Source organism: Oryctolagus cuniculus, chromosome 15 (genome assembly GCF_051225735.1).
Source record: "Oryctolagus cuniculus isolate XC-2025 breed Fujian yellow rabbit chromosome 15, ASM5122573v1, whole genome shotgun sequence".
NCBI lineage: Eukaryota > Metazoa > Chordata > Mammalia > Lagomorpha > Leporidae > Oryctolagus > Oryctolagus cuniculus.
The window spans coordinates 70,695,213-70,707,158 of record NC_142881.1 but is presented as its reverse complement, the minus strand read 5'-3'; the positions used below and the strand labels follow the sequence as shown (position 1 = coordinate 70,707,158).

Below are 11,946 nucleotides of genomic sequence, written 5' to 3'. Positions count from 1 at the left end.
TGTGCTAAAACCCTGATGCTGAGAAACAGAACACTTCCCACATCATCACGTTAGGGTGATTCCCATCTGCACCCCACTGAGGCCCTGGGAGCCCAAAACAACCCCCTCAGTGTCTGTATTTTAGAGATGTCCATGAATCTGAGGTCCAGACATTACTGAGTTGCACAACGACCTAGAGTGACTTCAAAAAGAAACTCACATCTGCAGATCTCAAGAGCCAGGACCTGCCTTGTGCAATTTCCTTCTCCATCTCAACAGCCCGGATTGTGAAAGAGCTGCTTGGCATATCCGGGCAGGGGTGAGGCAGGTGCAGGAGCTGCAGAAGCAGCAGCCTTGGGCGGGAGTGGGAGGGAGTGACTCGTGGAGCTGCCACCTGTCCCTCTTTGGCAACCTGCTCCAGGCCTCAGAGAGCCCCCGTTTTCCTCTTGTGAGAGTGACTTCACAAGCAGGCCTTGACCTTGCCTTTGTTCAGACTTGTATTTTCCACTTCCTCCCCTGGTGTCTGCCTTGTGCGTTGAGATAAATTAGGACCCCTGAGCTGTGAACACTCTTGTCACAGGCCCGCATGAGGACCACATGAGGGAGCTATTAACTTACAGTGCTTGGGGGGTAGTGGTTCACCCTCTGCCACTGCTGTCATCTTTGCTCCTGTCTCAAGTCTTGTGACTTGATCTTTTGCATCAGTTTTGCCTAATTTTGCATGCAAGCAGACCTATTTCTCCAATATCCTCCCTTGACCACCCACAGGTGCTGCTCACTTGCTCCTGGCTTTGGATACTCCTGGTAGCATCTCCTTGCATAATGTTAAATCTACAATGTCACATTTCCCAGACTGGCAAAGAAAGGTGGTTTTAAAAAATATTTATTCTCTTTTTTTGAAAGGCAGAGTTACAACAGTGGCAGAGACAGAGGAAAATCTTCCATCCACTGGCTCATTCCCCAAATGGCAGCAATGACCGGTGCTGGGCCAGGCTGAAGCCAAGAGCCAGGAGCTTCTTCCAGGTCTCCCACAGGATGCAGGGGCCCTCCTCTGCTGTTTTCTCAGGCATATTAGGAGGGAGCGGGATCAGAAGTGGAGCAGCTGGGACTCAAACCCAGGGTCCACTCTGGCACACGGCTCAGGTGGGGTGGCCTTGAGGATGGGTGGCCGTGGCCAAGTCTTCTCAGGAACCACTTTCCACTGGAGGACCAGGAGCTGAGCCCTGAGGTGGCCCCACAGGCGTCCATGCCCGATGCTTTGATGGGGCTCAGTGTGACTTTGGGACATTGTAGGGAGGGCATGCAAAGAGGAAGATGTGCCCCCCACCCCCACCCAGACTCTCCTGTGGGTCTGGATCACACAGTCTGTGTTGAGGAAAGCATCAGCATGTCTGTGGCAGCTGTGAATCCACTGTGGTGGCGATTGGACAACCAGGCTCACCAAGCTAAGAGGGACCTCGGTGGAGATGGAGCACTTAAAAATACCTTCGAAATGTCCTCTAGGAGTTGATTTTGACCACATCTCACCTGAGTCAATGAATAATGCATTTCTAAGGTACACTATGTCCACCTGAAAATTCTGCAGTACAACCACCGGCCAGCAGAGGTCGCAGAGGAACATGCAAAGACCTTAAAGGGGAGGCACAGAGCTGAGCAGGGACTGCCCCAACCCCTTAGCAGGCTCCCCATTGCAGCTGCCCGGACACACGTCACCCTGCTGTTCCTGATTCTGGCTCCCTGCTGGAAGTATTGCACTGTGCCGCACTGCACAGTGGGCCCCTTGGAGCCTCCACACACCAGACAGAGTGAAGGTCTGTAGTAGCCAGACACAAAGTCCCAGTTCCCACCAGAAACAATTCTTGGGCTTTTCTCTGCACAGTTTCAGATGCAAGGTGCTAGGGCCAGAGACTCAGTGCCTGCTGCCTCAGGTTGTCACTGGGTGGTGCCTGACAACTCAAGTGACCAGGACAGGACCTGACACACTTGCACACTTCCGGTCCCCAGTCCTGCTTTGAAAGAGGTCGCAGGAAATGACTGGCTGGCTTTCCAGGGTTCTGTGCATAAGGAGCAACTGTGTATTGAGAAGGCCCCAAACTACAGGACAAATATGGCCGCATGCCCACCCCTCTAGCTTGGAGTGGACACTTCTCATCAAGTCCTAGAGCAGCTCCCCTGCCCCTCCATATATCAGACAAAAGGGGTCCATTTGCCTGGGGAGTCAACAAATGATCGGTCTCCCACGGCAGTTCAAAGGAGAGCTTTATTGTGCCAAGGAGACGGGGAAAGTACAGCTCCCTAAAACTACTGCCTCTGTGAGAAGCCATTTTTGAGGGATTGTAGAGTGAGGGCGTGGCTGGGATAGAGGAAAAAGAGAAGCAAGAGGGCCCTACCTGCTCAAGCAACCCACAGCAGCACGCATCGTGTGTTCAAAACCCAACTCCTGCTGGGCTCTTGCAGCTCTCCTTGCTGTGAGGCCCAATCCCTGGGGTGCAGCATTGCAGGATCACCCTTCTTGGAATATTCTTGGGAAAACAAGAAAGAGAATAAATTGTTAGATGCTGTGCCCCTGCCCATGCCCCTGCCTGTTGTCTAAATCCTACTGTCTGAGTTACAGAATTTTTTTAAAGATGTATTTATTTGAAAGGCAGAATGACAGAGAGACAGACAGGCAGACAGAAGTCTTCCAACCACTGGTTCACTCCCCCAAAAGGCCGCAATGGCTGGACCTGTACCAGGATGAGGTGCTTCTTCCGCGTCTCACACATAGGTGTAGGGGCCCAAGGACTTGGACCATCTTCCACCACACTCCCAGGTGCATTAGCTGGGAGCTAGATCAGAAGTGGAACAGCCGAGACTTGAACTGGCAACCATATGGGGTAGTAGCTTTACCCGCTACACCACAGCACCAGCCTCTGGAGACATGTCGCTTTTTTTTCATATTTATTTATTTATTTGAAAGTCAGAGTTTCACAGAGAGGAAAGTCAGAGAGAGAGAGAGAGAGAGAGAGAGAGGACTTCCATCTGGTGGTTCACTCCTCAGTTGGCTGCAACGGCTGGAACTGTGCAGATCTAAAGCTGGGAGCAAGGAGTTTCTTCTGTGTCTCCCATATAGGTGCAGGGGCCCAAGGACAAGGGCCATCTTCTGCTTTCCCAGGCCGTAGCAGAGAGCTGGATCGGAAGTGGAGCAGCCAGGTTTTAAACCGGTGCCCACATGAGATGCCGGCATCAGGCCAGAGTGTTAACCCGTTTCGCCACAGCGCCAGCCCGGGGAGAGCTGTTTTTTCACATTTCCCTACTGGGAGGCAGCCACATACACTGCTCAAAACGAGGGACCGCACTCATGGTGAAATTTAAAGGAGTCCATGCAACCTGGGTCTTTCTGCAAACCTTTCTTCCAAGGGACAAATAGCTGGCAATTAAACACCAAGATTAGAAGATGTGAGTCTAAAACTTGAAAATAACACATTTTACATACACAAATACTCTACGAATGAAAGCCCTGATGGTACTTCAGATGATTTATAGCAGTAAATTAAAATCCCTAGATGAAATGAACTTAGTATTAGAAATCATAATCTCAAAAGTTACTCAAGGAGAAATGATAGTTTCTAATCAATGATAATGAGATCAGGAGGCAAAATCTCCCTATAATGAATCTATCAGAGCCGTCATTGTAAAATCCAAACGTTTAATGAAGGGCTAAGTGTAGTGTTGTACAAAATTATAGAAAATAGTAAGAAAGGTAGCATAACTAACTCCTATAATCCTAGTTTAACATGACACAACCCCCTACAATAACTACCAGTACAAAATGTCCTTCAAGAATATAAATGCCAACATGATAGAAAATACGTCCACAACCCTAACCAGCCACGCACACAAAGGATGTACACTATGAGCTAGTTCCTTTCTTTCAGGAACCTTCGACTCCCAGGTACACAATTGTAGTATCACAGGCATCTGCTGACTCAAAAGCCCAATGCCATTTCCTGCAGCCACATTTCTAGTCCCAGAAGTTGGCACCGGTGTGTTCCTCTTTCAAAATGTCCTGGATTTCAGAACTGGGCATCTCGGGCACCTTCTTGCTGCGTATCTTGCTCGTGAGGTTCTGTTGGAGAACTGAGTACCCGCAGAGCTGTGCTCAACACCTGCAAGAACGTGAGCTCTCCATCACCTTGACGATCTCCAGGCTGCTGCTGGGACAGAGGAAAAGGCACCCTGTTCTCTGCGCTGTTGTGATTCTGCTGCATTGGAAACTGGTCCTGGGAGGGCAGCTCCTGCCAGTAATCCGGAGGCTGCTGGGGCTGCTGAGGGTGCGTTCCCCAGCCATTCTGCTGCCACTCTTCACATGGTGGGTAACGAAAAGAGCTCTTCTGCTCCTGCAGCTGTTGCATCGCTCCCTGAGCACTGGGAACACCGGGTAGCAGGGAAGGCCAATCAGGCTGCATGACCCTCATCTCTGACCTGGACCTCCCAAAATACGGTGCGGATGAAAAAGGATGACTAAACCTTGCTCCTGGAACGCCACGGGGAAAAGATCCACCTCCTACGTTCCCTTGATTCTCCAGAGCATAGCTCGGTGCCTCTTGAGCACCTCGAACCCCAGAATCCCAGGAGCCGTAGAGCGGGCTGGGAACCTCCCATGTGGGTGGAGTGGAGCAGACAGCTCCGCCCAGCACAGATGCCTGGGCAGCGTTGGGAAACCACTCCTGGGAATTCTGCAGGCTTACACCTGGGGGACCTTGGACAGGGAGTGCATATGGCATCCTGGCTTCAAGCACTTTGCGTCTCTTCTTGGCTGGTAGTCTGGCTCTTTTATTTTGGAACCAGTTCTAAAAAAGAAATGAAACAGAAATTACTTTCGAGTCTATATATTCGCCAATGTAGGAGAATTTTGTAGTTCATCTTAGGATCAGCGTCATCACTGATTTGCTTCGTGACCTTGAGTAAGACATGAAAAATGCAAGCACGCTTTCCAGGGGCTTCCTGTGTTATTATATTTATAATACGAGAATGCATTTATAGTAAATATGATATGTAAATGTATATATAAATATACATTTATGATAATTAAAATCATGTAATCGTGCACAATTCCAGATTCCCATCTGCCTTCAAAGGAGGCACGGGCCCTTATGTATGAGCAAATCCCTACTTTTCCAAATCTTCTACCAACCTATTTGCACCCTCTGCATTTAGACGTGAAGCAGCTGTTCTCAAAATACATTCCCTTAGAAACTCATAACTGGTGCATAGGGAGATTACTGATGCCATAAACAGGAGTGTCAATTGGTAAAGTCAACAACAGGAGTCACTGTGCACTTACTCCTCATGTAGGATCTCGGTCCTTAACGTGCTGTACACTGAGGCTTAATGCTATAACGAGTACTCAAACAGTATATTTCACTTTGTGTTTCTATGGGGGTGCAAACGACTGAAATCTTTACTTAATGTACACTAAACTGATCTTCTGCAAAAAAAAAAAAAAAAAAAAAAAAAAAAAAGAAAGAAATTTTCAATTCCCAACTTGACTCTCACTGGGATTAAACATGACAATAGGTCTGATCTGATTTCATCATCATTTTAAAAAAATCATCTATTATTTTTCACTTTATGTTTCTGTGTGGGAGCAAACTGTTGAAATACTTACTTAAGGTATACTAAGCTGATCTTCTGTATATTAAGATAATCGAAAATGAATCTTGATGTGAATGGAAGGGGAGAGGGAGTGGGAAAGGGGAGGGTTGTTGGTGGGAGGGACGGTATGGGGGGGGGAAGCCATTGTAACCCATGAGTCGTACTTTGGAAATTTATATTCATTAAATAAAAGATAAAAAAAAATACATTCCTTTAGCTTGCTTATTTTACTCCAACTGCTTTTCCAGAATGAATTCCTAATTCAACATATTCTAAATCATATTCTAAATGTCATTTTCTTCAAAGGCCATACCCAAAACAAACAAGCATCTGCCATAACTTAGCAGTATTACTTCATACCTTACTCTAAGTGTTTTGTGGAACCTCTACTCTTTACTTTTCTCCTTTGTAAAATGAGAGTAATTGGGGTCAGCGCTGTGGTGTAGTAGGTAAAGCTGCCACCTGCATTCCATATGGGCACCAGTTCAAGTCCTGGCTGCTCCATTCCAATCCAGCTCTCTGCTATGGCCTGGGAAAGCAGTGGAAGATGGCCCAAGTGCTTGGGCCCCTGTACCCACATGAGAGACCCAGAAGAAGCTCCTGGATCCTGGCTTTGGATCAACATAGCTCCGGCTGTTGAGGCCAGGGGGGGAGTGAACCAGCAGATGGGAGACCTTGCTCTCTCTCTCTGCCTCTCCTTCTCTCTCTCTGCCTCTCCTTCTCTCTCTCTGTGTAAATCTGACTTTCAAATAAATAAATCTTTTTCAAAAATAACACATACTATACTTTAATATAGTCACATCCACAATGACATGAAGAAGAAATGAGACCAAATTTCAACGCTGTTTTATGTGATGAAATGCTGTTATACTTTTTCATAATTAGTTGATTTTTTATTATTGTCCACAAAGACATATTCATGTAAATATCTACGTAGTTTATGTACCTCGATTGTGTAAAACGAACAATGGAGTTTTTTGACCAGTTCCTCCTTGGTCGTATAGTCAGGATAAGGACTCTCTGCAAATGATTGATTCAGTATGTGCAGTTCCTCAGGTGTAAATTTATGGCGTGCTTTTCCTTTTCTTCTTCCATGTTGTGTTTCTATGTTGTCATGGCCATCTCCTGAAAAATACAGAGAGAGAAAACACAAGAATATTAGCAAGATCCAGAAAAACAAAAGACCTCTGTGAGAGAATAAAATTTTAGAAAGGTGATACCTTCCCTCTTACCTAGTCATAATAAAATGAATAATGGACTGTGGGCATATCTTTTGAAACTTATGGTGAGAAGATGATAGTATTTAGGTCATAAAGGTAACAGGAGTGAAGAAGGTTTTCTTTAGTGAAAATTGATATACTACAAAGACAGAGATGGTGGGAAAACACTCAGCCACACTAGTAATTGAGGTAATGTAAATAAACCAGCTGACGACAATCTGGTAAACAATAATTTAAATATATGGGGGCAAAGTGTCAAAGGACTAACACGGATTGACAAAGATAGGTCTGGTACCCCTATTGCTTGTTATCACTGCGTGGGCTTTTTTGCTCAATGCAATGAAGTCGAAAGTGGCCATACTCTCCACTGTGTCAATCAACTAAATGGCACTTGAAGATTTAACACCAAGTCTACAGGTCATTTTTCCTTCACCCGTGTCAGACATGCCAGCGGGAGGAAAGCACCGAGGGTCTAAACCTGTTGTCTGGTGTGTGCTCATCTCCCGGATGCTGGAAGGGGAGCAGACCTTACAGACAAACCAACGTTGGCACAGTTCTCTACTGCAGAGGCCACCAGAAGAACTGACACGAGGCAATCCTGTTTTTCTTAAATCAGAATTTAAGTGAAAAAACTTACAAGGACTGCAAACCAAATTCACAACCTTCATATGTCTGCTTCAAAGGGTATAACCTAGCTGCCGGGGGTTGGGCTGCAGTATGTTAAGTTACCCCTGAGGACATCAGCATCCCATATGAGCAATGATTTGAGTCCATCTGCTCTACCAGTCCAGCCCCCCGCTGAAGCCCCTGGGAAAGCAGTGGAAAACTGGCCAAGTGCTTGGGCCCCCACCACCCATGTGGGAGACCCAGATGGAGTTCCATGCTCCTGGCTTCTGCCTGGCCCAGCCCTGGCCATTGCAGCCATTTGGGGAGTGAACCAGAGGATGGCAGATCTCTGTGTGTGTCTCTCTCTGTCACTCTGTCTTTTAAATAAATCTTTTTAAAAAGGTCAATCTGAACATACTATAGACTACCTAAGGCAAAACCGGAGACACTTCATCACAGAAACTGTGACATTCAAAATATAGTGTGGACATCGCAAATGATCAGGTGTGGAGACAGAGAGGGAGAGAGGGAAAGAGAGGGCAGGGGAGAGAAGGAGAGATAAGGAGATGGGGAGAGAGGGAGAGAGAAAGAGGGAGGGGAGGAGAGGGAGAGAGGGAGAGAGAAGGGGGAGAGCGAGAGCAGAGCTGAGGAAAGGGTCAGAAAGTCAGCCACCAAACCTCCAAATACACAAACCCCGAAAGCCCGTTGCTGTTCTCCTCGACTCCCCTTCCTTCAGCTTTCTCTAGCCTCTGCTCCCAGAGCACACCTGCACACCAAGTAGCTACTAGAGCAGGACTGTGGGGGACAGCGCGACAGAGAGGTGCCAGTAAGAAGTGCTGGATTGGGCTGGCACTGTGGAGTAGCAGGTAAAGCTGCTGCCTGCAGTGCTGGCATCCCAAATGGACACTCGTTCTGATCCAGCTCTCTGCCACAGCCTGGGAAAGCAGATGATGGCCCAAGTCCTTGGGCCCCTGCACCCACATGGGATATCTGGAAGGAGCTCCTGGCTTCAGGTTGGCACAGCTCTGGTCATTGCAGACAACTGGGGAGTGAACCAGCAGATGGAAGGACCCTCTCCCTATTCTCTTTCTCTCCCTCTCTGTTTGTCTGCCTCTCTGTAATTCTGCCTTTCAAATAAATAAAATAAACCTTCAAATAAAATTTTAAGAAGTATCTTAAGCATTTGGCAGTGAAATGGAGCTATGTGGGTTTTTTTAAAAAACATTTATTTATTTGAAAGTCAGAGTTACACAGAGAGAGGAGAAGCAGAGAGAGAGAGAGGTCTTCCATCTGATGGTCACTCCCCAATTGGCTGCAATGCCTGAACTGTGCTGATCCCAAGCCAGGAGCCTGGAGCTTCTTCCTGGTCTCCCACGTGGGTGCAGGGGCCCAAGGACTTGGGCCATCTTCCACTGCTTTCCCAGGCCATAGCAGAGAGCTGGATTGGAAGTGGAGCAGCCAGTTCTCAAAATGGCACCCATATGGGATACCGATGCTTCAGGATAGAGCATTAACCCTCTGTGCCACAGCGCCAGCCCCCACAAAAATTTTTTAAAAGTATTATAGGGCCGGGGCCAAAGGCTCACTTGGCTAATCCTCCACCTGCAGAGCCGGCACCCCAGGTTCTAGTCCCGGTTGGGGCACCGGATTCTGTCCCCATTGCTCATCTTCCAGTCCAATTCTGCTGTGGCCCAGGAAGGCAGTGAGGATGTCCCAGGTGCTTGGGCCCTGCACCCACATGGGAGACCAGAAGGAAGCACCTGGCTCCTGGCTTCGGATTGGCACAGCGCGATGGCCGCAGCGCCCATTTTGGGGGTGAACCAAAGGAAAAGGAAGACCTTTCTCTCTGTTTCTCTCTCACTAACTCAGCCTGTCCAGGAAAAAAAAAATTATACATTCAGGACTGGTGTTGTTTCATGGCAAGTTAAGCCTCTGCCTCCAGTGCCAGCATGCCATATGGGTGCCAGCTCAAGTCCCAGTTGCTGCACTTGTCATACAGCTCCCCGCTTAGCCCTGGGAAAGCAGCAGAGGATGACCCAAGTGCTTGGGCCCCTGCACCATGTGGAAGGCCAGGAAGAAGCTCCTGGCTTCGGCCTGGCCCAACCCTGGCCGTTTGCTGCCATTTGGGGAGTGAACCAGTAGATGGAAGATCCCTCTCTCTATCTCTCTGTAACTGTGCCTTCCAAATAAATATAAATAAATGTTTTTAAACATACAGATTATATGAATAATTGGTGTAAAGCATTTTGTATAAACCCAAATTCAAACAGAGAACACACTGTTGGTTGGCACTCTTTCCTTCAGAACAGGCAAAGAGGGGATAAGAGCGCTTTCTGCTCCCAGCAAAACTTCCCTGGGGAGCATCTATCGCTGAGGTGCTCCAGGGTATCTGGTCCCTACCCCCAGCCCGGCCACTCACTAGAACTCCACAGGAAAAGTTCCCAGTATTTCTGACCAGCAATTTGTATACCTTTAACACACATTTTAAAAACACACTGGTTGTTTTGTTTGAAATCAAATTTGTTTGTTTAAATAAAATCTCAGCAGTAAAACTGGCAGCTGAGCCCACAATCTTCACCTGGGAGGCCCCTCCCTCCCCTGTGGTCCAGAGCAGCTTCTGGAAGGGCTTCACACCCTAAGGGCACCATTGTTCTGGGGCCTTGGATTTTGCCTCCAGGACAGAGTGAGGAGCTGAGAGGGCTCCCCCTCCACCATGGGCACTTTCCAAGGATTTTCTGAAGACCTCCTAGAGCTGGGAGGCCTCTGAAAGCTGATTGAGATGTCACACTCACAAGCTGCCAGACAGACTGGCGCTGACCCAGGACTTCTCTCACCCAGTGCTTGTTTAGAGAAAGAAGTCAGGGCCAGAACCCCAAGACTTCAGAACTCCAGCTTTTATTTTATTTTATTTTATTTTATTTTATTTTTTGACAAGCAGAGTTACTCAGTGAGAGAGAGACAGAGAGAAAGGTCTTCCGTCCATTGGTTCATTCCCCAAATGGCCATAACGACCGGCGCTGCCTGAAGAATCTAACTTGGCTCCAATAGAAGAAGTCCTCAGAGAAACGAATATCATGAAACACCTATTCTTGGTTTCAAAGTTTGTTTGCACCAAAACATTTCTGAATTCCACTATTCCACCGACACTGTGAAGTTCCCTGCTCCAGCATTACATGACCAGTGCTGTTTCCTCCCCCTACCCTTCCCATCTTTCCCCACACCTCCCACCCCTTCATTCTGAAGGGAACCCAAGACACTGTTCTACCTAAACTACTTCCAGGTACATCTTTAAAATGCAGAAAACTTTTTAAGGCAACCCCAAGTTGGGTTAATTTTTAAACACCTGAGCCTTTGGGAAATCCTACCCCTGCATTCAGCCATGCGGTAGCCAGAGACAATGACACCTGTGACACTAGTGGCCCCTGGACCACGAGCCTGCACTTCTGAAAGACGAAAGCTCAAAGCACCACAGAACACCAGGACAGCGAGAACCCGGCCTTGCCGAAAGCCGCACATGGAAACTCACCACTGGTAGCCATGTCTGGGAGCCCTCCTGAGACCGTCTTCTTGGGCAGTGAAGTGAGGGCTGCTGGGACAGCGTTCATTTAATATAAACCTGGGATGGCCACCCTAGGCACGCCTTAGACCCAGCCCTTCTCCAGCCCCTGCCACACCCTACACACAGCTCCCCCTAGGCACAACAGGATTTCCAAAATCTCCATTTGTATCTCCAGTCACTGAACACCCATGGGAACTAATTTTCTCATTTAGCCCTGGCCAAATGATAACTGATAACTGAGAGTTTGGAGGCTGCTGAGGCCAGAGACTCACAGCGAATGAGGACGTTAAAGAATATAAGACTGCAGGCATTGTGGCAAAGCTTGTTAAGCTGCCATGTAGGATGCCCCCAGCCCATAGCAGAGTGTGGGTTCCAGTCCCAGTTACTCTGCTCCCAATCTGGCTTCACACCAAAGTAGCCGGGGAACCAGCAGGTGATGGCTCAGGTGCATGGGCCCTATAGCCTACACTGGGAGACCTGGATGCATTTCTAGGTTCCTGGCTTCAGCCTGACCCAGCTTTGGCTGTTGTAGACATTTGGGGAGTGAACCAGCAAACAGAAGGTTTCTCTCTCTCTTGCTCTCTCTCACTCAGCCTCTCAGGTACACAAAAATAAATGGTTTTCAGAAGTCAGCATAAGGGGCCAGCATTAAGGTATAGTGGGTATGGCAGCATCCCACACGGGTGCTGGCTCATGTCCTGGCTGCTGCACTTCCCATACAGCTCCCTGCTAATGGCTTGGGAAAGCAATGGAAGATGGCCCAAGGGCTTGGGACACTGCCACCCACATGGGAGACTCAGAAGAAGCTCCAGGCTCCTGGCTTTGGCCTGGCCCAGCCTTGCCTGTTGCAGCCATCTGGGAAGAAGATTCTCTCTCTCTCTCTCTCTCTCTCTCTCTCTCTCTCTCTCTCTGTAGCTCTTTCAAATAAAAGAAATCTTAAAAAGT

The 11,946-nt window shown here is 48.0% G+C and overlaps 1 protein-coding gene and 1 non-coding gene across 3 annotated transcripts in view; one reads left to right on the top strand and one right to left on the bottom strand.

Annotated features, from left to right (window-relative positions):
* LOC103347245 (uncharacterized) overlaps positions 1-5,069 on the top strand; it is a 34,480-nt gene extending 29,411 nt beyond the window's left edge. The window contains exon 3 of the transcript XR_016221032.1: positions 883-5,069. This is a non-coding gene — a transcript (uncharacterized LOC103347245). The remainder of the gene's footprint in view (positions 1-882) is intronic.
* The window catches only part of LOC149122061 (cytoplasmic polyadenylated homeobox-like protein 2), a 33,329-nt gene extending 22,031 nt beyond the window's left edge, over positions 1-11,298 (bottom strand). Inside the window, exons 1-3 of one of the 2 annotated variants that reach the window (XM_089313550.1) lie at positions 10,969-11,298; positions 6,563-6,741; positions 3,676-4,811 (exon numbers count right to left, since the gene is read on the bottom strand). In XM_089313550.1, coding sequence (XP_089169676.1) covers positions 4,035-4,811; positions 6,563-6,741; positions 10,969-11,047 — 1,035 coding nt within the window. In that variant the 5' untranslated portion in view covers positions 11,048-11,298 and the 3' untranslated portion in view covers positions 3,676-4,034. Of the gene's footprint in view, positions 1-3,675; positions 4,812-6,562; positions 6,742-10,968 lie in introns of those variants that run through there. The other variant, XM_089313552.1, reaches the window with a different exon arrangement.
* Between the last annotated feature and the right edge of the window lie 648 nt (positions 11,299-11,946).